This window comes from Neolamprologus brichardi, chromosome 14, assembly GCF_056152115.1.
Source record: "Neolamprologus brichardi isolate AB-2024 chromosome 14, ASM5615211v1, whole genome shotgun sequence".
NCBI lineage: Eukaryota > Metazoa > Chordata > Actinopteri > Cichliformes > Cichlidae > Neolamprologus > Neolamprologus brichardi.
The window spans coordinates 24994422-25020688 of NC_142117.1; the positions used below are offsets into that span (position 1 = coordinate 24994422).

The window sequence follows — 26267 nt, forward strand, 5'->3', positions numbered from 1 at the left end:
GGAAAACCAGAAAGTGCTCTCATTTGGGAACATAGAGTCATAAATATAAAGTCGTCATATCAGGAATGTAGCATGTAGAGTTGTTTTTGCTTCATACGCAATAAGCAATGGTTCAAAGGCTAGGGCACTTAGCTGGAGTTGTAAGTACAAGACCATTTGCCAGTTTGGTGAACAGTATGTAGGTGCGATTAAAGAGTTGGTAATTTGGCTTTCTATGCACGTCTGATTGCGTATTTATGACAGTTGTTTGTTTGTCTTTGACTTTTGTTTTTATCTCTAACAAACACAAGAAGTTGAGTTGCTTTTTCTTTTAGCAACGGTGAGGTGACTTTAAACTGATCACCTGTCATTAGAGCATTACTGTTTCCTCTCTCTTGAGTGACACCACCTCTGTGACTTCTGTACATATGGGAGATATCCAAATAACAAGCTGCGGTTAACACTATGCCTTTCTGGTCTGAAAGTTTTGAAATGTGTATGAAACTGGGCACAGTATGTCTTCATTGATTTTTAGCTTCTTTTTTTCTTACCAACATTGTTGGTAAAAAAAACATTGCAACATTTCAAGTTAACAGACAAAGCTAGCTTATTTCCTCAAACAGCTCCACTTGCTCAATTGTCAATATAACAGTTTCTATTATTTGTCCTGGGTTTCCTTTGTTAGGTGCATTTTTTTTAAGCTATCTGACAATAAATTTACTTGATCCTTACTTTGGCTCCTGGTTAATTGTACTTGATTTGCTAGCACTAACACCATCTTCACCAATGACAAAATGTTCCAGTAATTAAATGTTGCAAGAATCAAACTTTCATGAAGCTTAATAGCTTAATCTGTAATTTCAAATGTCAAATACAAAATTGATTTTAGGATTTTGAGAGTAAATGTTTCAAATGCATTCCGGCATTTAAATTAAATAACTGTTCTCAACATACAGCAATCAGGATAAAACCTTTGTAAATGATACCCATGATGACTCTGTGACGTTGGTGGTCTGAAATGTAATATTCCCAGAGAATTTACTGTTTTAGTATATCACCAAATCATATTATAAGTAATATAGAGCTTCAGGCGTTATATTTGTCCTGGCATACTTTCATCTCTTTTTTTCCTGTTTGCTCTGTCTCAATATCAGGAAGGTAGTCCAGGCTAAATAAAATGATAGGTCAAGCATGGTGTGGTTAGTCGTGATGGGCATAAAATCCTTGCATGAGACGCCTCTATGATTCAATTTTCTAGTTGGATTTTATCGTGTTTGGTTTGATAATCAAGTTACCTAACATGCATTTCTTTGGCACATGGAGAACATGCAGCATTTAAATGGGAAAGTCCAACTTGACCAGACCAAAATTGTTCGAATTTGAATCATTCTTGTTGATTTAGACTATGTCAGCCAGATTTTTACATACTATGGTTTATTAAGTGAATACAGGAGCTGAAACTGTGTAATTGGTACTCATTTTGTCATTCCACACCCAGCTCATCTCAGACTATGGCATTTGCTTCTAGTAGATCATGCAAATATTTTTTTCCTTTTTGTAATTTTGGTCCGGTTATTTAATCAAAATTCATTTAAATTTATATTCATTTAACAAATACCCCCTTTAATGATTTGTGGAGAAAACGTTGAAATCTAGGTAATAATAAAAGAGCAGACAGTTTTCAATAGTCTTTATTAGCTTAAGAAGCTATATGGCACTATAATGTGCAAACATTCCCAAATAAGACGTAACAATGATAAAGCAATGCAAAGTTAAGAGTTTCAGCAAATGTGACAATAAACTTTCATTCATAATTTTACTTCAAGAATATGCTATTACATCTTTTTATTACTTAATAATAATGTGAGGTGTAAATACCCTTACTCATGAAGGGTTTCTTTGCACCACTGTTTTGCTGACTATATTTCTAATCTTAGATTCTAGGAGGTCTCTGAACTTGTCACCCATGAGGAAGTAGAAGATGGGGTTGATTACGCTGTGAAAAAAGGCTATAGGTCGGCTCAAGATATAGATAGTCTTTATGTGCATCCGTGTGCAAATCTCCAGTCCTGCCCAGTCTTGCATAGTTGCTATTGACACATTTCTAAGCACGTGGTAGGGAGTGTAGAGAACCAGAAATAGCGCTGCCGCTGATGCAACCACCTTTAGAGGCCGCTTGTATGATGATGCCACGCTGCGCTGCAGAGCCCTTTCCTGGACACGCAGTAGATGTGCTACTTGGTAGGAAAAAACACAAAGTCCAAACAGAGGGAGAATATAACCTGTCACTGTCAGCCCCAAGCTGTAGCCAAGCACACTGATATCTCCCTTCAGACTGCCAAAATCTCGGCACTTGGTCCAATTATTTTCTTTTAGGTCCTGCACCATCAGTGTTATCATTGGGGCAACTTCAACATTGACAGCTATCCAGCTCAACCCTGTAACAATCAGAGCTGTTCGTGGCCTGAGCAGATAATGGTTCCTCATTGGATACTTTATGAGCAGGAAGCGGTCCATGCTGAGCCAAACCATAAAGAGTATGGAGGAGTAAAGATTTACATGCAGGACGTAGCGGTTGATAACGCAAACATAGAGATTGCTCTCTTCTTTGTGATTTGAATAAAGGTAGCAGAGGCGTGGCAATGTGGAGAGGAAAATAAGGTCTGAAACCGCAAGACTGAAGAGGTAAATATTGCAGCTCTGCCACTGTTGTAAACAAACTATATAACCAAGTACAACCAGCAGGTTGCCAAGGAAACCAACAGAGAACTCAATTCCATAAAATGTTGGAAGGTAATAGGTCTCCAGTGCTTCAACTATCTGCGTACAATTAAGCACCTGTAGCAAAAGAGGAATAAAGAGAAAACAGGAGTGAAAGAAGGAGAAAGGAAGAGGACAAAGGGAAGGATTGGGGCAAAATGAGAGAAAAAACAAAGTAAATTATTTATTCAAACTAATTTATCCAGTCAGTTATATCAAAGTCTTACATTCTGGAAAAGAAAACTTTAAGGAGATCTCCTTAACTCAAACTGAACACATTGAGCACAATACACATTATATTTGTAAAGATAAGACTTACCATGGTGTAGTTGTTTTGAAAGCTGCTGTTAGCGAGAATATGATGTGCGGTAGTGAGCAGGTGCAACCTCCCTCTGTACACTGGAAACAGTAAACACAGAGTAGTCAGGGTACTGGTGCCACTGATATGACATAAATAGCCATTTCATTTATTGTTTAAGTACACAAACACTTTGCGAGTTATTTGCATTTACAGCGTGGAAACATGATGCACGCCCAAGAAAACATGGCTATATATATAATATAATTTTCTTATCAAAAGCTCAGATGAGCTCTCCTCCATTATTACCAGCATGATATTGAAATAAGGGTTGGAAAAAATGAATTTTTCAAATTTTATTTTTCAAATTTTCAACCAAATCAAGTGTTTAAATTCTTCTGAATTTTTGAAAAAAATGTAAACATTTGCATTCAATTGATGAAGACTCGTATAGTTTTATTTGAAATCTTTCCTAATCTGAATAATAAAATAAACATATTTGAGTCTATTTTGTCAACACATATTTCTGCTCGAATATTTATATTGTCTGATTACAATGCATGACTGCTAGCATCACTGTAATATATTCAATATTATTATTCTCTATGAATTGATCCCATAGGCTGCCTTTACAAACATTTGTAAAATAATAAGTTGTTCCGAAGAGCTCACTGAACTCAAGTGTGGGAAAAGGAAACCACTGTTGCAACATGTCAGTTTGTGCAACCGTTTTTTTCCCTTTCTGACATAATAAAATTATTGCAAAGTGAATGATTTATGACCCACAGTGACTTAGCCATGATGTGACAGACCGCATAAAGTTACAGAGCAGGTTCACTGAGTGCTGTTTCAAGATAAAACCTCCATGTCAGTTCCACCGGATTGTCCGACAGTACATTCTCCAATGTTATTGATGCTCAAAAGTTAGTTACTGAAGGTCTTATTTTCCCATATTGAAAAATTATAATTTTAGAACACATCATGTGTGGTCTTGGTTAAACCACAATATCAATAGAAGTGTGAAAATAAGATTTTTTTCACCCTTTCTCAGCCACGCCTAACTAAAGTTGAGACTGTCTTCTTTATATGTAAACAAAGCAACAATGTGTTTAAATCTGAAAAACACATCATCAGTGGATTTGGTTAAAGCACAGCATCAGTGTATAAAGAAGATATTTTCATCCATTAATAAAAGTCGAAGCTATATGCATTTTATGTTAAAACAGCAACAATGTGTTAAAATGTAAAATCATACTCATTGCATGATTCTATAATTTTACTTACAGTCTCCTTTGAGCTGATGGTCTTGCTTGGTAGCTTCTTGCAGTCCTGACTAAAACGGCAAAATTCATAAAAAATGAATCAAAAATGTTTTTATTTCATTGTTTTTTGTCTAGTCATTCAATGCTACTTTATTTTTGTATACAGAGCTATTTCCCTGGAATTTGTTGTTCAAACGTTAAAGACGTAAGTTCTAAGAGCACTGAAATGTTTTCTAGAAGGTATTTTTGAGTCACTGTATGGTTATACTTGTTCATAAGAAGCTGCAAAAATTTCAGTCACGTACATCTTGCATCAACCAATAGTTGAGTTCCTTTTTAGTTAGAGCATGATTTTCAAAATAATTCTTTACTCACTTCAAAGTAAACTCATACTTCCTCTTTCTGTATTATAAATAATGTGTTATGTAGAACCCAAAATAATTTTTCTTCTTCACTATCAGTCACTCAATCAGTAGTGTGGATAATTTCAGCATGGCACCCTCAGGCACTTTATTAATAAAGTGGTTTTGCACATGTTGAAAATGCCACATTCTCACTTCTAAATAAATTGTATGCAGTTTGAGCAAGTGTGCTACTTGAGTAGGCCATGTTGGAGGCATGAATTCATGGGACTATTATCTGTGCTAATACAATATTGACTCAAATTCTTGCTAGTGGGCATCACAACGATTTTGTACAAGGCAGCTGGTAGACTATGCAATGTCTGACACTGCAAATGCATTTGTATGTAGGTGTAGTGAAGCATGGCTGTTTCTTACAACGGCCTCTAATCATTAGCTGGGGAGAAGTGGATGTTCGCGCTATCCTCCTTTGTGCCACCACAATCTGGTGTTGTTTCACAGGATCTCTGCAGGCAGAGCATACGTGTCGCAGTTTTTTGTTTTGGATCAAGTTCGTTTGTATGGTTTATTGGGGGTAGTGACAAGACAGCGGCAGCGGCAGGACGGACTTCTGGTTTTATAATGTGATATTTTAATACTCTTCTGTTTTATTATGGAGGAAGAGCTCGCACAGCTAAAGGACTTGGTTGCTCAGCTGCAAGCAGAAAATCAGCAGATGGGGCAAAAGCGAGAATCGGAGCAACCTGGAACCAGTGCTGCTTCTACGGGTTCATTCACCCATGGGTATTCTGCTATTTAAGCTCCCGTGACTGAGAGACTGATTTATCTTCCTCGGGAGAGGTAGTGCCCATGGTTCAACAGTAAGACTGGAATAGGTATTGCCGAGTGGGTGGAAGAGGTGCAGGCCTGTTTGAGGGTACGACATCTTTCACCAGCCGACCAAACCCTGTTTATCTATGATCACCTGGAAGGCGAGCCCAGAGAAGAGATTAAATATCAGCTTCCAGAGGAGAAAGACGATCGTGAAAAGATTTTGACTATTTTACAGGAACTGTATGGGTGTACTAAGTCATATGTTTCTCTGCAGAAGGATTTCTTTTCAAGATGACAGCAGGAGGGAGAGACATTACAGGAATTTTCACATGCTCTTATGTATGGATGGGATTGATAAGATTTTCATGATTCCGATTCCATTTTCGATTCTGTTTAACGATTTGATTCTTTATCGATTATTTTTAAAAAAGGAGAACACTAAGGTCGATTAGCTTAGAACTTTGTTTTATATCTTCTGTTTGAACAAGATAGAAATTTAGGAGTAGCATGGCCTTACAAACCCAACAGTGAGATCCTTAAGAGATCCAGCCTACAGCTCTTCTATGGGGTGTCACAGGGTCCCCGGGGAAAAAAATTGTAAATGTCAAATAATTAAATAAATATTCTTCTGTAGCAATAACAAAGTATAACATAAATTATTCTGTAGCAATTACACAAGAATATCCAGTAATGTCCCTGCCTATAATTAAACACATTCACTTACTGAAAATTTGAGGGCATCTGCTGTGGCAAATGGGTGCAAGCCTTTTACCACAAACGTAGTCACTGCTCGGTGACATTAGTCTATCCCGGCCTGAAAAGAGACGCTACCGGTAGACTGCAGCGAGAATTGCCAGCGAGCGCCAGCCAGACTCTGTCTGTCTCTCTCATCATGGTCACCTAAATGCACAATAATGGCAGGTTTTATAATAAGGCAGATCGCGCTAACACAATATGCACTGTTAGTTGATTATTTACCTGCTGCATTAACGGGAGAGGACGTGCAAACGTTACCGCTGCTGCTGGGTTGAGATTCTCAAGTCTGGAGTGGAATTAAAAACACGACATTCATTTAAGGTCATCGCGTGTTTTGTGAGCAAATGCTTTTGCATATTCGTAGTGTTTCCTCCCTTAAATGAAATCTCTACTTTGCAAGTATTGCAAGTTGCCCTGTTGTCATCCGTTCTCGTAAAGTATGACCAAACTTTTTAGCGTTTGAGCCGCTTAGGCGCCGTGTTTCCTGCCAGGTGGAATCGATAAGGGAATCATTTGCAAAAATGGCAAACAATTCCAAGGAATTGAAACAGTGGGAACCGGTTCTCAACAAGAATCCCTACTCTTATGTGTCTCATGCATAGGGTTGTGAAACAGTCCCCTCGTGATCTGCTGAACAAAGATGTCTTGCTTAGAGATCAGTTTGTTGAAAATGATTGTTTCTTACACAGAGAATTAAAGCAGTATGTCCGTGGCCACCCTACTGCCACCTTGATGCATGTTCGTCGGGAGGCTATATTATGGGAGCGTGGAGGTATGCCAAGGGGCAGTAGGGATAGAAGTTACTCGGTTCCCCCGGTGTTAGGATTTCAGCACAGTGTCCAGGAGGTCCCTTTCAGAGGTAGTCTGGCAGGTATTGCACCCTATGAATCTAAAATACAGGAGTTGAAAGAGATTCTTAAAAGTCAGCAAGAGCAGTTGAATCAGCTCGCAAAGAGTCTTGCTGCTTTGAATAGTGCTTCCAAACCATATCCTGCCTCACGTAATAAGGCCGTAATTTGTAGACAGTGCCAGAAGGTTGGGTATTTTGCCAGAGAGTGCCCTGGTGAACCCACAGTCATGCCTGCTCAGTCAGCTGGTACAGCACCGCAAGCCAGTTCAAGTAATGTTGTTTGTTCTTCCATTCAGGGAAACCTCCGCCCCGTGAACCATTGAGCCGAGGTTAAGGTGGAGGCGTCTTAGGCTCAGAGTCTGTAGTACCTGACCCTTTGCCCCAGGTTATTGGTAGGAAACCAGTAACACCCGCTGTCCAAGCCACTACCTCAGTCTTCCCTGGGTATGCATTGTCTGACCTTCATGTTTTGCAGGTGACTGACCCCATGATCTGGGAGTTTCTGCAGTTTTGGAGACGGGGGCCTGATGCCAAGGAAAGTGGTTGCACTTCAAGGCTGGCCCTCGGGTTGGTCAGGCAATGGCATAGGTTAGTGGAGCGGGATGGCGTGCTATATCGGAAGGTCTGTCATCCTGGGAGAGAAGAGACGCTGCAGGTATTGTTACCCAAGTCCCATCAGGGTCAGGTTTTGCAGCAGCTGCACCAGGAGCATGGTTATCAGGGTGTTCGGAGAACAGTAGATGTGGTTTCTCAATGGTGCTCAATGGCCTGTCATTTTCTCAATGGATAGGGATGTATGGAGACATCCAACAGTGGTGCCAGGAGTGTGAGCAAAAGTGTCGGCTAAAGATGCGCAAACCCATCCTAATGTTTATTTGGGTCATTTGCCCGCATCCCAACCGAAGCAAATTCCTGAAGCTAATTGGTGTAAGACATGCCACGACCAGCGTGCAAAGGAAGTTCCCCTGCGAGAAGGTCAGTTGGTTTATCTGAAGGAAGTTGGGCTTAGAGGCCGTCATAAAATTCAGGATATTTGGAGTTCAGTGGTGTATAAAGTGCTTAAGGCCCCTGACCAAAATGGGTCCATGTACACTGTTGCTCCGGTAAATAACCTGAGTCACGTGAAACATGTTCGCCGTTCACTATTACAGAAGAAGGTGGAATTTGAGACCCCTTGTCCCTTCAGTGCTCCAGTTCAACCACTAAAAACTGCCCCCATAGCGGAACCTATGCAAGGTGGTGAGTGGTTTTTATTGGTTTCTGAACCTACTCCGGCCCCAAGAAATTGCCAACCAAGACTGGAGACTCCTAGCCCCCGTAGACCAGTCGAGCTAGAACCCTCAATGTCCCCTGTGGTTTGCACAGATCCGCTGCCAGGTATTGCTGATGTCCAGAATGGTGTGGCCCCTTTACGTAGGACTACTCGGGCTAATGCTGGGATGCCCTTGAATCCACATCATCTTCCCCAGGTCGCAGGAAGCACTGCAGGAAAGCTGCTCACTTAGTATCACCCTTAGAGAGTTGTAACAAGACTCTTACGGGCTTGGACCCTGACTACTGCTTCTCTCTGTTTCATTACAGGATCGTGCTACACCACTGCTGTCTTGTCTTATGGTCTTGTTTACTTGTTGTCCTGTTTCTACTTTTAATTCGGTTTATTCCAACTAGGGTCGGCATTTATTTGCCCCTTGTGTGATGGTATTTTACGCTTGATGGTGATGTTTTAAAGTGTGTTTAAAGGAGACTCTAGGATAGAATCCGTATTTGTTGTTTATTTTAGTTGTTTATTTTGTGTAATTCTTCTGTCCTTTTCTTTCGAGAAGGTCCGGCCGTTTGTGGGAGACTAGGCATGTGTGGTGGTTTCCCTTCCTCCAAAGCATGCATGTGTGTACACTGGGGTATAGGTATAACACACCAGTTAGATCGCAGTGAGGATTGCGGTGAAGTTGCACGGGTGAGTAGCGGGTGGCACACTGGGCACTCCTCCCTGTAGTCTGCCTCCAAGTGGTCGGTATTCCCCCTTTCTATTTAGTTTACCTGTTTGTCAGGCTGTTACTGTACAAAGGCAGTCCTTTTAATGAACCTTTTTACTTCTATTGATGATTATCAAATAAAGTATTTTTAGTAATTTTGTTTGTTTCTTTGCCCCACCGCAGCTGCAGATAACAAACCTGCGTGATTGTGATAATTGGTACATCTATTAATCATCTTTGCCTGGGGTGTAACTACCCCCAGGTGGCGTTGTCGAAAACAATAGCATTTAGGTTGGTGGTGTTTCACTCCTCTGTAATCCCTTGCGCCGCTACATTTGGTGTGTGTCGAGGAGATGTAGGTTCGGCGTTAACCTGCCTCAGCCAAATCCTTTCCTCCCCTCCTGGCACCGCTACATAGGCAATATCAAGAAAGCTTCAGGGCTGCAGTGCATGAGAAATGAAGTCCTGTTTTTTCATTGCAGTGTGGGTACACTGGACAGGCCACCAATCTGATGCAGGGCTCCATTCCAACACCTTGATACTTTTGTAGATTTGCTGTTGTGGAATCAATGCCCTGCTGCATGACACAGTTTGGCCCAAACTTCAGCTGTTGGCTTAACGTCTGACTTGAGATTACTTTGGTGACAAGCGGCGCCTCTCCTTGGGGCCAGAGGCCAGTGGGGTCGCCCGAGCACTGCCTGATTGAAATGAATTCAGAGTTTATTCGCGAAGACCTCAGTACTCAGTACAAAGTTGCAAAGACAGTAAGAGAGGCTTGACTCCCCTAAAGGAGCTCCACCTGACTCACACTTGTGCTCACACTTGCTCACAAGTGCATTTCATTAGCAGCTACTCAGACTCTTAATTCATAAGGAAGCAGTGTAGGTATACTTTGTTTTTCACAGTCATGTGATAATGTTCTTTTTCACTGCGTGCTAGGCACATATGCAGTGTTTAAATAATTTTTCATCCAGAACAACAAAACATCAAAAACTAAAACAAACAAAAAACAAATAGTGAAGTTATATTATTTTTGTCCATAAAAACTCAGACTTGGCCTCCAAAACTGCTGTGTGTGTCTTTTTGATTAGAATATGTCCTATAATCTGCACATTAAACAAATCTAGGGCTTCCTTCTTTCATCTGCACAGTATTGCCATAATTAGAAACATCGTGTCTCAGACTGATGCTGAAAACTAGTTCATTCATTTGTTCTATGCAGGACTATTGTAGCTCCTTGATAAGTCATTAGCTGATCCAACACACTGCAGCAAAAGTGCTTAGCAGGGTCTAAAAAGGGAGATCCTGTTTTTGGCACCTGTTAAATCCAGAATTTAGGATCCATCTCCCAAAAAATTAGCTTCTTTCATATCTTAAAGACTTAATAGTATGATATTATCCCAGCAGAGCACTTCATAGTTTTCAGTTCACAGGCTCTTTTCTTGTGGAACCAGTTTTCAGTTTGAGTTCAGTTAGGTCAGCTAACCCTTAACCCTTAGGTATACTTTAATAGGTTTAAGCTGCTAGGGGACTTCTCCAATCCATTCGTCTGTCTATGTCTAATATTGTAGTTTACTAATCTTACTTTATAAAGTGCTTTAAGATGACTGTTTTTGTGACTTGGCACAATATAAATAAGCCTATATGAAAATGCTGTCTACACATCAATAAAAACACTTCTCATCATCAGTAAGAGTAAATCAAATGGCTAATATGTTAATGCGACATTGTTGGTTTGTTCATTTTCCAGCATATTGTATTCAACACCTGTCCTGTGGTTACATAACACACTAATCGTGATTATGTTGAGCCTGATGATGAGTCTACAGTATATTTTGGCAACAGAGCTTACAATGTTTAGCAGCCTTTTGAAAGCACATGACATAGTGCTGAGAGATCATAAGATCACATTCGCGTGAGACAAAGTCAGGTTGGACCTTTATTGATTTTTTTGAAAAACCTTAAACTCCAGATAAAGCAAGCCAGACATAATACAGCTGGCATGTCTTTATGAAACCCAGGCAGGGACTGTGAGAGGTTTGTTTGGTTACGGGATCAAAAGTAATCTTTCAGCATTCCTGTCTTTAATAGTGTTCAGTTTGTTCTAGCGGAGGCCAGCGCCAGGGCAAAGATGTAGGTCTGTTTTAATTCTCATGTGAGAAAAATCACGTTATGTTTTGCCTATATTTACAGTGGCTATATAATCACCTTTGAATTATGAATTCATTTTTATTCTCCAGATTACATAAAAGACACGGTTATCCAAAGTCAACCATAAACCCCCCCCCCCAAAAAAGCCAAAAAACCAAACCAAACACAAAAGTCTTATCAGCAGTGGTCTGTGATTAAGGCAGACAAAAGGACATAAATGTGGAACATGACCCTTTCAAAAAAAAACAAAAAAAAACAACTTAGATATGCCTGCTTTTCTTTTTAGTTTAATTTATTTAAATTATTTATTTCTTTAAATAATGATACTCATAAAATATGCTTTACTTAGTTTTCTCAAAGTTAATTAAGTCCTATTAATTAAAATAATTTTTCCCCATCTCATCTCTTTTACATTGTTTTGCTGCTGGGAAAAGAGAAGCGTGCAAGCCTTTGTTTAAATAGCGTAATGAAACAGTCACATTATTATTTTTACAATAATACCTTTCCTATATTTAATATAGTTCAAGATCTTTTTATTTGCTGTTTTGTGTAGGACAAGAGTGCTCTCTGGTGGCAGGCCTAAGCAAACGTAAGTCTTGCGTATCTTCATGACAGCATGTGCAGCTGAAGGGTTGTTGACATTTCATGCAAATGCAGTCTGCATTACAATTTTTTTGTGTTTTTACGTTGACCACGTGGAGAGGAATTGAGGTTTTTGTGATTTGAACAGTTCAAAGTGACTCTCCAATGCACAACTTGGTGCTCTGTAGTATCCTGGAGTGAAATAAGACATTTTGCTACAAGAAACGGGAAAAAGAGAAACAATTTAATTGAATTTCTTGTAGCATAATTGTTTTATATGGTTTACTTTAGTTTTATTGTTGTTTGCCCCTCTTGTTGGCCTGCCAACTCTGTGCAGCTGCTGCACTAACTGGATGTTATTGAATGATGAATGCAGTTACAACAAAATGCATCTGTCCACTTCAAACCTGCCGTGTATGTGCTTTTGGAGCAGAGTAAAGCATCTGTAAAATGAAACCATGAAAGTGTAAATATGTGATTCATGTTGTGTTTGTTGTTTACATCAAAAGACAAGCTGCATGTCGTATAAATGAGATCCACTGATAAGCAGACTGTGTTCATATTCACGGGAACTGTATACAAACCATAACATGGTTATATTACATTTGTAAATTTTGTGTACCAGCCTCAGCAAACATTGTATGATGCCAATTTTTTGCAGCAGAGGGCAGCATTAAGTCAATACTCATATATCGGGCTGAAATTCCAAGTGTCCTACCTTAGTTTATAAAGAAATACATAGATAGAATTGTGTAGATAGACAAAGAACTTAGTTTTAAAAAAGTATCAACATTTGTGGCTAAAAATGAACAAGTTAAGAATCATAAAGATGCGTTTTTGTGGGATAGTGAATGACAGTAAAATAATGCAGAAGGAGACAGAATGAGAGTCAGTAAGAATATAGATAACAGAGCAGAGGATGCATCTTCCTGCAATGTCATAGCGCTCTCATAATTTGTATTTGTGTGTATGTGTGTTTGAGACAAACTTAATCTGCTTAGACGAACGCTCTCCACCTGAGACGACCAATTAGTCCCAAATGTACCATGAGGTATTTGTGTGTACACAAAGAAACACAAAGATGAAGAAAACAAGAATGACTAAAGGGAAGAGAAAGGAGTGGGTGGCCCAAAAGGAAAAAAAATCACATCTGTTGATAGAATAAGGCCATATTGTTTGGTCTGACAACAGTTGGTATAATTTAAAGGACATTTTCATGGTGCAGTAAAACATGAGTGAGGTGAGTGAATGTCTGCTTCATGCAGGCTGATTCTCAGTGAGTGTTCCCATTAGTCTCTGCAACTTACACGGCTGTCCTAGTTCTGGAAGGTGACACACTTAGAGCTTTATCACTACAAGTCTGCACTAATTATCGACATGGTTCACATTTGACAGTGGGTTAATTGGATCACAATTCGACACAGCAAATGGTCTCGTAAAGGTTTAACATGTATGAAATTACAGAGGTGAGGATGAGAGATAAATTACCTCAATTCTTCAAATATGTCCAAAACCTTTGAGTTTGTCATAAACTTTTCTCTACATGAATGCGCTTTTGAATCCTTTTTGTCTTATTTCAATGTTTCTCCTCTATCATCATTTCAGCCTTACCTACTCTTTTTTTTAAATCATGTCCTTCATTTTCTTCCAGCCCTCAATTTCCAAAATGTTCTCAGAGGCACGATCAGGCCGTGTTTCAGTAATTCATTCAGTGTTTGTCTGAGCAGCACACAAATTGGCCTTCACAGACAGAGGGGAGATTGGGGGCTTCACCTGCTCCTGTCCCCTTGTTGGGGTCACAGGCAGGTCCAGCTACGCAAGCTGATTTTAAAAATGTTCAAAGCCTCCAAACACTTCTTGTTTTCATTGTTCAAGTGGGAATCCACAGCGACAGAATGGGGGCAGTTTCAGAGCTGTTTAGACTCAGAATGTTTTATCCATGTCAGATGCTTACCATTTATTAATGTAATTTATTAGCCCACCACCCAATGTAAGCTTTATGCCACAGCTGCTCTAAATTAACACTTTTTAAAAAATGTTTCTGTAATGGATAATCCACCTCTATGCACAAGCTGTTTAATCAAAATGACAATTTTGAAAATTATAGTTTTACGCATAAGCAGTTAAAAAAAAAAGTAATTTAATGAACATTTTTATTTTTTGTATAAGAAGCCACATTAATGCCACAACTGGACAGCTTTCTCTTAGATATAGATCACTATTACTTTTTTGTGCTTTTTTATGTTTAAAATCTGTATGAAAATGTGTAATAATATGCTATGCTAATAAGCTAATATGCTAATTACTTTTGTAGGTTCGCTTTCACACATAACATAATTAAATAAGCACGATTGCCATATCTCTCTTTTATGAGTTTTGTGTTCATGGACCTGCAGACGCTCTTAGTGCGAACCGTGATCTTCTTTGATAACGTTTGGTATTCTTTGCTGTGCTGTGCATCTATTTCATTTTCACTCACTGCAGTTCCAGAAGCTTGTTTTACACACGCTGGTGGTGTATGCTGTGTAAGGCTTTCTCAGCGTTACTGATATGATTGCCTCTTCTGTCTACTGGGACACATAAATTCAAAACCACCATCAGGTCAGCTAACTGTCTGCTAATCGCTTCGCTAGTCACTGAAAACGTTGCTGAAAGCTAAATTTCTCAGCCTCGGCTAAGTGCTGCGTATAACCTTTACATGTTTTCACTTCAATCTCTTATCGGCAGCCCTTAGAGTTAGTCAAGCACAAGGTTAAGTTGTGGCTATATCCAGACGCTTTATGGTTGTATGCTGTTACGGTCATGCGAGCTCTCTGCTATAATGCTGTCCTGCTGTGCTCATGGCCTACAGTACAGCTTCAGATAACATTTGGTTAGGTTGCGCATATGTTCTCTGACGGTGAACTGTCAGGACTGTCAGCAGCAACCTGCTTTCAATTATCCTCAACAGTAGCTTGTAGATTTTTCACTAGCTACGAAACTTGTTCCCCATATTAAACTGCCAGTTACTGTGACACACACACACAGGGGTGCACTCTAAATGGCAGCATCTGTCTATGATTTGCCTGCTCGTGCTCAGAGTCCACATGAATTGTTATCATTCATTTGGCAGGTGTGAGTTTTCTGTGGAGGATTTCCAAGCACATGGCACGCACACATGCACACACACACTTTTAAGGATCTTCTCTTGTTTCATTACTGGCATCGCAAGTTTTACTGATGTGAACATATCCACGGTGCACACAAAATAATGGTCCTCCTGTTCTGCATCTTGACTTGATGACATCATACTGCTGCTGGTGATGGGGAACCTGGGAGCCGTGAAACAGGTTACATTATGTAAAGCCCACTGTAATGGTTTAGAACAGCGAGTGTCTTGTAAACTGCTGTGATGACTCTGAAGCCATGTACATTGCTCTAGACAGCAGGTGCTCATAACAGGAGTATTTAATGAGCACACCAGCTCTCTTATCACTCTTTCACTGGAAATCAGTATCTCTATCAGCTGACAGTCAAGTGGGCCAACAAAGAAAAAAACACAACAACAACAACAAAAGCAAACAAAAACTTTCAGCTTGTTTCCTTTTTCTTCCTGTCTGGATTCTTCTTGTTTCTCTGTCGTCATCATTGCAACGGTCTTTACTTTCGTTCTTTCGTTCCCTCACTATGCTATAGTATAAAATCAATCATAGCTCACATAAACACAGCTAGGGAGGTTTTTTTGTCAATGGACCAATGGCTTGTCATACCAGCAACCTCCTAATTGGTGTCACAAAGTGTCAGGGGACGAGGAAATTTTCAGGCTCCACAGAGAACTTCACTGAAATCTGTCTCCACGCTTAAGAACACAGAGCTCGCAACAGGCGCTTGGAGGGAAAATATTGCATTGAGCAGAAGGTGGATGGTATTCTCACATCAGTTTGACAAGATAAAAAGTAACATGATGAACTAAGGTGTCACACTTAGCCGAGTTCACAATATGAAGCCTGACAGCTTAAAGTCTAAATATCTTACTATAAAAGGCATCTGTGTCAGAGGTGAAGAATTACGACTTTCCTCTTTGACTTCCTGTTTTGTATGTGTTGGCACTAGATGACGGGGCTCACTTTGCCAGCCATTGTTGAAGTGGTCAAAAGTTCTCCTAAATAGCACACCCACAGGAATTTCTCTTGGTCTGCTTGGCTTTAAGAAAATAAATAGAGGAAATATGGAGAGAGATGATGTTTGGAGGTGCTCACCAGGAGAAACTAAACCATTAAGATTTTCAATGGTTGTGCTGTGGTCAGGAACAGTTATTCGGTTTCTTTTATTATACTTAGATATGTATAAAAGAAATACAGAAAAATCCATAATAGATGCATATTTGTATGTGCTCGTCATTGTTAGTGCACGTGGTCTGTTTATCTAAGCAGTCTATCTAGTGTTTCTACCTTCATGGTCGTTATTGGTCAGTAACGTTGCCTTCTTCTCTTTTCTCTCCCCAGGTGGCAATTATTCACGGCAGTGTCTAATCTCTGTGCTTTGGTGCACACATACATGGAAAAAATGGTAACAGAACAAACGGAAGCCATTTCTGCTCATGCGCCCTCTGTCATTGCCTCTGTCAGCAGGTAGATGGGGCGAAGGTCTTGCCCTGTGACATCCCAACTCTCTGCTAGTCTCACGGTGGCTCACATTTCGGGACCGTGGATTTGATTAGGCTCATATTGGCTGGCTGACTCACTGTCCTTGAGTTATGTTGCACTGTGAAGGGAGAGTCTGCATGGGTATGTGGTCAGGGAGGGATGGAGCTAAATTAGATTTTTGCTCAGATGGAAAACTAAAATAACCCCGCGCAGAATCTCGGCTCTGTCAGTGCCACAATTCCTCACTCGATTTGTAATTCAAAACACGACCTTGTCTTTAGAAAAATCATACAAACAGTACTTTTGTTTTAAATTTTCCACACGCCGCACCTCTCTGTGAATGGCAATGTTGGGTACATCTGTCAGCACGCATTTCTATTCATAACTGAAATATTTATATTGCCATTTCAGATGAACTGCAAGGTTCCTCGACTCTCACACAAATATCAGGTCAAAACAGTTCATGAGCAAATACCTAGAAAATAAAGGAAAAAATAGAAGTCAGTAAAGTTTACCTAAGGGCTCATTTGCAATATTAGCTTGCTGCTAACAGATGGGGGACATGGCAAACACTGACTGCTTAAATCTTGCAGCGTGGAACTTTTGTCTCTGCTGGTAATGAAAATAATTACACAAACATTGTATACAGATGGTTATGATACATATCCCCAATGTCTCCAATGGGGAAAAGTGGCATTGGGGATAATTTTATGTTGCTTACATTTTACATAAACGCTTACATTTTAAGTCTTTAATCCTTTGAATGAATTTTTTTTTTTTATTGTTTTGTTTTTTTTATCTTGAGATGAAAAACTTACTAGGTTTTGTTGACATAGACTTAGCCAGACTAGTCTTTGTCAACACTACAGTAGCTGTAACATTTGTCCCGGTGGAGCTTTAGTCCCTGCATTTTGTTAAAGTGAGACAATTTGGAATAAAGAGCAAAGTTTTACTGTAAAAAACATGCAAAACTGAAATATTTTTGGTTGTCTGACTGATGAGAAGCAACATCATAGATCACATACAGTGGGGCAAAAAAGTATTTAGTCAGCCACCGATTGTGCAAGTTCCCCCACTTAAAATGATGACAGAGGTCGGTAATTTGCACCAGAGGTACACTTCAACTGTGAGAGACAGAATGTGAAAAAAAAATCCATGAATTCACATGGTAGGATTTGTAAAGAATTTATTCGTAAATCAGGGTGGAAAATAAGTATTTGGTCACCTCAAACAAGGAAAATCCCTGGCTCTCACAGACCTGTAACGTCTTCTGGAAGAAGCTTTTCTGTCCCCCACTCGTTACCTGTATGAATGGCACCTGTTTGACCTCATCATCTGTATAAAAGACACCTGTCCACAGCCTCAACCAGTCAGACTCCAAACTCCGCCATGGCCAAGACCAAAGAGCTTTCGAAGGACACCAGGAAAAGAATTGTAGACCTGCACCAGACTGGGAAGAGTGAATCTACAATAGGCAAGCAGCTTGGTGTGAAAAAATCAACTGTGGGAGCAATCATCAGAAAATGGAAGACATACAAGACCACTAATAATCTCCCTCGATCTGGGGCTCCACGCAAGATCTCATCCCGTGGGGTCAAAATGATCATGAGAACGGTGAGCAAAGATCCCAGAACCACACGGGGGGACCTGGTGAATGACCTGCAGAGAGCTGGGACCAAAGTAACAAAGGTCACCATCAGTAACACACTACAACGGCAGGGAATCAAATCCCGCAGTGCCAGACGTGTTCCGCTGCTGAAGCCAGTGCATGTCCAGGCCCGTCTGAAGTTTGCCAGAGAGCACATGGATGATACAGCAGAGGATTGGGAGAATGTCATGTGGTCAGATGAAACCAAAGTAGAACTTTTTGGTATAAACTCAACTCGTCGTGTTTGGAGGAAGAAGAATACTGAGTTGCATCCCAAGAACACCATACCTACTGTGAAGCATGGGGGTGGAAACATCATGCTATGGGGCTGTTTTTCTGCCAAGGGGACAGGACGACTGATCCGTGTTAAGGACAGAATGAATGGGGCCAAGTATCGTGAGATTTTGAGCCAAAACCCCCTTCCATCAGTGAGAACTTTGAAGGTGAAACGAGGCTGGGTCTTCCAACATGACAATGATCCAAAACACACCGCCCGGGCAACAAAGGAGTGGCTCCGTAAGAAGCATTTGAAAGTCCTGGAGTGGCCTAGCCAGTCTCCAGACCTCAACCCCATAGAAAATCTGTGGCGGGAGTTGAAAGTCCGTGTTGCTCGGCGACAGCCCCAAAACATCACTGCTCTTGAGAAGATCTGCATGGAAAAATGGGCCAAAATACCAGCTACTGTGTGTGCAAACCTGGTAAAGACCTATAGTAAACGTTTGACCTCTGTTATTGCCAACAAAGGTTATGTTACAAAGTATTGAGTTGTATTTTTGTTATTGACCAAATACTTATTTTCCACCCTGATTTACGAATAAATTCTTTACAAATCCTACCATGTGAATTCATGGATTTTTTTTTCACATTCTGTCTCTCACAGTTGAAGTGTACCTCTGGTGCAAATTACTGACCTCTGTCATCATTTTAAGTGGGGGAACTTGCACAATCGGTGGCTGACTAAATACTTTTTTGCCCCACTGTATCTCACTGCGAGATAGTGACTGCGTCCTGTCAGAGTTGGTTTAGACAGTCGTGATCGTGGAGCAGAATAAACCAGACATAAACTAAACTTGAAGAAAAACCCCAGACAATCCTCAAAAGGTGAAGATATAGGGGAGCAGATTCAAAAGATGCAAAAGTCTTGAGTCACCCCTCACCCCTTTATGCTTTTCTAGGAAAATGTAAAATAGAGTAGTCTTCGGGAATAGATCTCCAGGCTGGTATAAAGCTGGTGCCAATCCAGATGGTATTTCATGGTGCATCAAAGTATGAATGTGTTCATGTGTTATACAGACAACTTTAGACACTCACTGTTGTATCTCTCTCCTGACTTTGTCCATACATATTGATGATGATGAATTGAATCAAAATCTTCAATTTCACATGTTATTGTTAATCTCTGCCTCGCTTGTCTCTCTGCCATCAACCCCGACTGTTTGTTTCAGATGGCTGCCCCTCCCTGGTTCTGCCAAAGGTTCCTTCATGTTAAAAGAGTTTTTCCTCCCCACTGTCGCCGAGGGCTTGCTCAAAAGGGTTTGTTTGATTGTTGGTGTTTTCTCTGCATGGTATTTACAATGTAAAGTGTCTTGAGGCAACAGCTGTTGCGCAAGTAAAATCTTGCTATATAAACTTAAACTATATAAATAAAAGAAAATTGAATTGAAACGTGCATAGTGCCTATAGTTGTATGTTGTCGGTAGCCTTTGTGTTCTGTGTTAAGTGCCTTTTTATGCTTTATAAAGTACCTTAACAAAAAGGAAAAAGAAACCTCTGATAATGAACAGGAGAAAGCCAACTGGCCAATGTCCAGTGTACAAACGTTCAGAAAGCCTGGTGAACAAATCGTTCAAGACCATTTAAAAAATTTACAAGTTTGGAAACAAAATATAAAGAAATGAAGTGTGGCTTAAGATTTCTGCACACTACTGTACATCTGTAGATAACAGCACAACTGTAGACTCACTTTAGGTTTAATGTTCAGTCTATCTGTATAGGGAGCAGTATTTTTTCCTAAAACCTGGCTTTGTTTAAAGGTTGCAAACCTTCAAACGTCAACTTCAGATTATTACATTTTGGATAGCGTGCTTTTACCACAGTGGCACTGTACTCATTTTTCTTCACAAGCACAATTTCTATGATATATATGCTCTGTCCCTTTGCCTCGGTAGTGGAACACCAGCACAGTTTCATGGCAGTTTTATGAAATAGTCATGAAATTCAATCTGTTAATTCAAGATAATGGACATTTTGCTCTTTTGTGTTTGCAGACACAAAAACCAGCCACATGCAGTATTGGTTCCAGTGAAAAAATCCAAAGATATAAAATTTCCTATTAAAACGAGTTTCTTTACCATGAAAAAGCCAGTTTGTTTACCTGTATAACCTGTATTTTACCACATTCACACATTACTTAGCTTTGTGTATTTTTAAAAAAAACAAATTCTCCTTAGACCTTGGTCACAGGAGAGGAAATTCCACTAATATGAACTGAGGGATGAAACTTTCTCAAAAACACAAGCCCTCCCTATGTCAGAGGTTTGCTCTGGCTCCTCGTATCGTTAAGCTTGGGTTAGTAAGCCACTGTAGCTATGGTACAAGGAAATAACATTACTCGTGGCCTTCTGGTAGCAGAGCCCACCTCCACTTTCTACTACAAGATGCACACTGTCAAAGTGCTTTAGCTTATGTCACAGAAATACAGTAACCTAAAAAAATAAGTTTGCCGAGTTCATCGTTTCTCACATCTGTATCCAATTTTATCTCCTTTTTCCAGCCTTGCAGCTTATGAAATGCTAGTTATGGGTTCATTACCCTGTTGGTAGCACATCCAACCAGGTTTTAGGCTTTTTCAATTATTTATTTATTTTTGCTAACAAATTGAACTGAGAAGGAGAAGAATTCAAGCAATAAAAAGTCAGGGGAGAGCCATGAATTGTGTCCCCCTCCGGTGTGTGCATGACTTAATTGCTCTCTGTCTTTGTGATATTGGGCCAGGGGACACACACACACACACACACACACACACACACACAAACCTGGCTCTGAAAGATATAGTAAATTTGCTCTGGAATCACATGATGTGTGAAGCAGATGTGCTGCTCATAAGCACACTGAAACAAAGACCATTGAATGGGTAGAAATGGTGCAGTAGGGCAGGAGGAAGTTTACATGTCATTCTAAAGAAAGCTTCCCAGATTCCACTAATCTGCGCCTGGATTCTTGCTGAGTTAAAAACTCTCTCTGACTTATAACATGACATATTTCTCTCTATAGATCCTTTATTTTTCTTTTATTCAATTCCCACAATTTCTTTTGCGTTTGCTCTCTTCTTTTTGCCAACGTTCTGTACGAAAAAGCTTCAACACCTAGGCTGGGCTGGCCTGCTGACTATACAAACAGCTTTATAGCATTCCTGAGCATGAATTATGTCTTCTCTTCACCTCTGTGTACACACTACACATTTCCTTTCCAAATCTGTTATACCCTTTGCAGAGAGACCTCCCTGGAACATCCTCACCCCTGCGCTGCTTCATCTTTGTTCCATATTTAACCAAATCGCCACAGATTGCAGCCTTGCCTCCTCTACCTGCACTCCCCACTCTGGTTTTTATTTCTTTATCTGTTTTGTGTAAACGCTGTATACACATGGTACGCAAGCGGGCACATGGTCAGCCGCATTCTGTGTTTACACGAGCAGGGACAGAGGCATGCCGATGGTTTAAGCACGGTAAACATATCTTAAATGGATGTCTGCTCCACAGTGTGGATGATGTCATCACGTGTGCTCCCTGAGCCAAGTTCAACATTCTACACATGCAAGTGGCGAAGAGGGACGCCACACGCAGGAAAACATATGACCAAAAAAGACAATCCAGCATTGGCTCTTGCATCAGTAGTCTGCAGCAAACATCATTAAGTTAAGAACTGTGACTAGCGGAGCAAAGAATTGAGTTAACTCAGACAGTCAGCTTTCATTTAGACTCATTAGGTTACAGCTCATTCTTAGGCCTGACACACAACCCTCGTTTTTTTTCCCCATCTTTCTTTCATTTCTAACCCCTTTCTGGTTTCCGTGTTCCCTTCCCATATCTGCTTAGTTTTCTTTATCATTCCTTGGACACATGCAAAAAAAAGTAAGTAAGAACACTTATAAACACCAATATTTACGCTGCACAGTAGAATGATTACTTATGAGCTGATGCCGTGGCAGAGTGCAGCTTGTTTTTAAGTAAATGACTCACTGTGAGCAATGGTTAAGGACTGAGAGATGGAGCTGCAGTCAAGAAGCTGAGAGCTGGCTTACAGAGGCTGGGATGAAGGAAGACAAGTTCTCTGCTGCTCTGCCTTAGATGGTTGTGTCTGGGAACAGGGTTTGTTTTTTGCATCCCTTCCTATTTGTCTACTTTTATTTTCTCTTAGCACAAAAAAGAGCACTTGTGAGTAAAAGTATGTCTGCGCAGAAATGTGCATACAGTGCTTTGTGGTGTTTGCGTGTACATGAATAATTCAGGAATGATGCTGTTGTTAATGCCGGTCTGGAATTTTATATTCAAATTATTTCATACTATTTGTTCATTCAAAACACATGAATATGCAAGGCGTGTTTGTCATAATCTTTTTTTAAAAATCTGGTCTGGTCTGTAATGATATGTAATAATATGTGAGTTGCTTACAAATAAGACCCCATACTAACAATTAGTTTGATTAGACAAAGATCCATAATTTAAAAATCTCGGTGCTAACTCCATGAGAGGTTAAACTTGTCTCACTGGAAAATGATCATGTCCAAAAGGGCTCTCTCTCTTTTTCTTACACACATTTTCTAACCCTTTATATTAGCTCCAGTCATACCAGCCAGGAGACCAGCCCATGACCCCCTAGTAACCACCAGTGGATACAGAAAAAAAAATTATTTTCTCCAGCTAGCTGGTGAGTGTCACTTGCTGTCGCTGCATGTAATGGCTTGCAAATGGGAAATATGTTGTTGAACTAAAAAGCTCCTTGAGATTGCTTTGGATTCTAGCAGATTGCCACAGTCACCTGTTGTTTATATGTAACATGCTGATTTGCTACTTGCCAAGTGGTTGCAAAACTAAGAGGAGTGCACCACAAATGAGAAAAGGAGATCATTCAATGTTAAAGTAAAAGCTGTATTGCTTATGAGTAATAATAGGGATTGGATCCATAAATGTGCAAAATGTTGTACTGGTGTTACAATTGTTGAGATTCTTTAGCCTTAAGCAGCTTTTTGACTGTTCCATCCCTGGACCTACATTTAAAAAAACACTGATTGATTTTAACGCGCTGCAGCCTTTCAGTATCATTTTTCACACAGCTGTATAATGACTAAACTTAAACATGTAGGGCTTACCTTATTTTACACTTAGCCCTTTTTATCCTGTGCTGTCTTTTTCCATAGTACTCCCAACTTGTGACAAAGCAATAAACACTGCAGTAACTGTGTGATACTAAAGCTGGTGCTCTGTGCCTCTGTGGTAGAACTGAGAGTAGACAGTAGCTTGTATAAAATGCCTTCTACTTTGTGTTTAATATTTGTCTTAGTTTACACGAATCCAAACCGGACTAGGTAACCAGGTAACTCCTGAGGAGTATGGGTAATGTAGTCTTGCAGAGTATCTGTCTCAGGGTAGGTCTGAGCTCCCTGGCAGAGTACTATAAGGGGATTGGATATGCTCTGCTAATGCTATTAGTGCTGCAGCTGGGGATTACTGTCTCCAAAGGAAAGGGGAAAAGGGTGTGAAAAGTGAGAAATCATTCCGTCAGGGAATGTGTGTGTGACAGAAATTTGCATGTTTGGATCCATGTTGAAAGAATTTTTTTTTTTTGTAAAGGAAATCCACATAAACCGATGCACACCAACAAAGACAGCAAGTCCATGGCTTCAATGCAAAGTGCTGTGTGATTTATTTATTTTTACATTTCTTTTGACTATCAAAGTACTCCAGAGATTTGAGTTAATTAGTCTATTAGGCTGGCCAGGACCTCTGAGAAGCAGACTTATTTTTAGCTAAAAGAGATATATATACATGTTGTGACTGTATTTTTTTCCCCTCAAAAAAGGTCAAGTTAAAATTGCACACAGATTATTGGCTTCTCTCCTATTTGTCTGTTAGAATATTTTTTTATCTATCTATCTATCTATCTATCTATCTATCCATATAATGTACCTGTGTTCCTCTGGTAGCAGGCATACACTACAGTGCATACATGAGAATGTTTAAATATGCATGATGTTCAAAGGGATGATAAAACAGTCTTTCTCAGAGACCCTAAAGGCAAAAGTAAATCACTACTGAAAAAGAACATGTGGAAGATCAGCGGATTTCAGTATACAGTACATGTTACACAAAGGAGGCATGCTCTTGATTGTCCATCAGGCTTTCCCCATAGTTATAAACCAGCTGTTAACGAAGAATGCATGCCTTCTGGGTAAGCTGCTTGGATTCAGTAATGTAAAATAAATGCAAAAATTAAAAAATAATAAGTGTTCTAAATCACTAATCACCTCATTTGGTAAATATACTAGTATTACGAATGTGTGCAGTGTGTATCAAGAACTCACAATTATCCATGGCAAAATTATTTCACAACACATTTGTTTGTCCAATAAAACAGAACATCTTTTATACTGCCTGCTGATGCTGGAGATGATTTTCTTAGGTTTTTGTGATTACAACAGAGCTAGCAGTTTAACTCTTACATACAATTTAAGTCAAATTTGACCTGTTTTGACAATAAAACACCTCAAATGTTATTCTTTTAGCCTCAAATTAGATGAATTATCCTGAATTTACCCAAAATACAGAAATAAATGAAAATATTTTTTGAAACAAATTGGACATAGTTGTACAGTTGCTACTAATTTTTATAAACCAAGAGTGTTCTGGGTCAAATTGAACCCATATCTGTTTAGATTCGTTTTAGATCCACCTGTGTAAGTCAGTTCAAGGACAATGGTGATTTTTGAGAAGCTTGAATCAGTGCAATTTCAATGAGTGTGGAAAACACAAATGCAACACAGCTTTCCTACCACTTTTCCAATTACCTTATAATTTTTATGCTTTGTATTCTAAATATTAATTAATGTTGAATTAGTATTAATAATTATAGTTGGTAGTTATGACAGTTTTTTTATGGTGAGATTCTATGACGAGTGCTTCACTGCTGTAATGTTTATACAAGGTTTTATAATAAATCCCATCAGCTCCAGTATGTTCCCGCCATTTTCACTTTTTGTAGAATATACTTAAACTCATTGTGGCTGTTGTGTTTTTATCTCATATTAAATAGGTGGTATTGCAAACAGAATCCCAAATCCCCCACCCCCTCTGAAACGAGCAGAATAAATCATCTATTTATTAACACAGGCACATTCTAACTACTATCTGCAGTTCGTAGTTCAAATTCACTTGGAATTCTTGGAAATTTGGCCACATTTCAAAGTATGAAAAGGGTTACTACTGAAATAAATGAAGCAATAAAAACTCACATGTTTTGAAAAACTTCTAGAATTGGGGTTTCAAATTCAAGCCCATTAGTAGAGAAAGTCAATGTTTGTTCATGCATTACTAATCAGATAAAATCTGCGCATGAACAACGTTTTTTGTATCATTGTAACATACTATAATAGCCAGTTAGTTGAAAAAGGTATGTGCATCTCTTAGACCAAAGCATGTCTTTTCTTTCTCAACTATTTCTAAACTGTCATTAAACCAAAGCTTTGTTTTTCCTCTGTTATCCTTCACCCGTCTGTCTCTATGTCTTAGCATCTGTTCTCTTTCTTCAGCACTCTATTCAGTATTCATTATGTCTCCCTGTCCTTCCCTTGCCATCTCACACATTTACACATCTTTCTGCTACTTGCAATGAGTCTAGAGATTGCCCTTATTAATATTTACCAACACCAAGTTACCAAGGGCAATCTGCTGAGATTTGTTCACTCCCACCATATTTTATGTGCATGCATCCATTCTTCTGTGTGCTTCAGACTGTGCTGTGTATGTATATGTGCTTGCCCGGGTGTGTTTTATTTTTCAGAATTCTAACTCTTCTCTCAGTAGCCTTAGGTATACTTCGATCAAACCCAAGAGTAACCTACGTTATCTGAGACATCAAGGCCTCCTTCGCATACAGCGCCTTTCCTACTGTACCTCATACACAAAGCTTTTTAAGAGCCCCATTCCATTA

At 39.6% G+C, this 26267-nt stretch overlaps 1 protein-coding gene across 1 annotated transcript in view; it reads right to left on the reverse strand.

The window, feature by feature from the left end:
* Positions 1 to 1863: 1863 nt before the first annotated feature.
* LOC102783319 (succinate receptor 1-like) overlaps positions 1864 to 26267 on the reverse strand; it is a 55426-nt gene continuing 31022 nt past the window's right edge. Inside the window, exon 3 of the mRNA XM_087851638.1 lies at positions 1864 to 2817. Coding sequence (XP_087707764.1) covers positions 1864 to 2817 — 954 coding nt within the window. The remainder of the gene's footprint in view (positions 2818 to 26267) is intronic.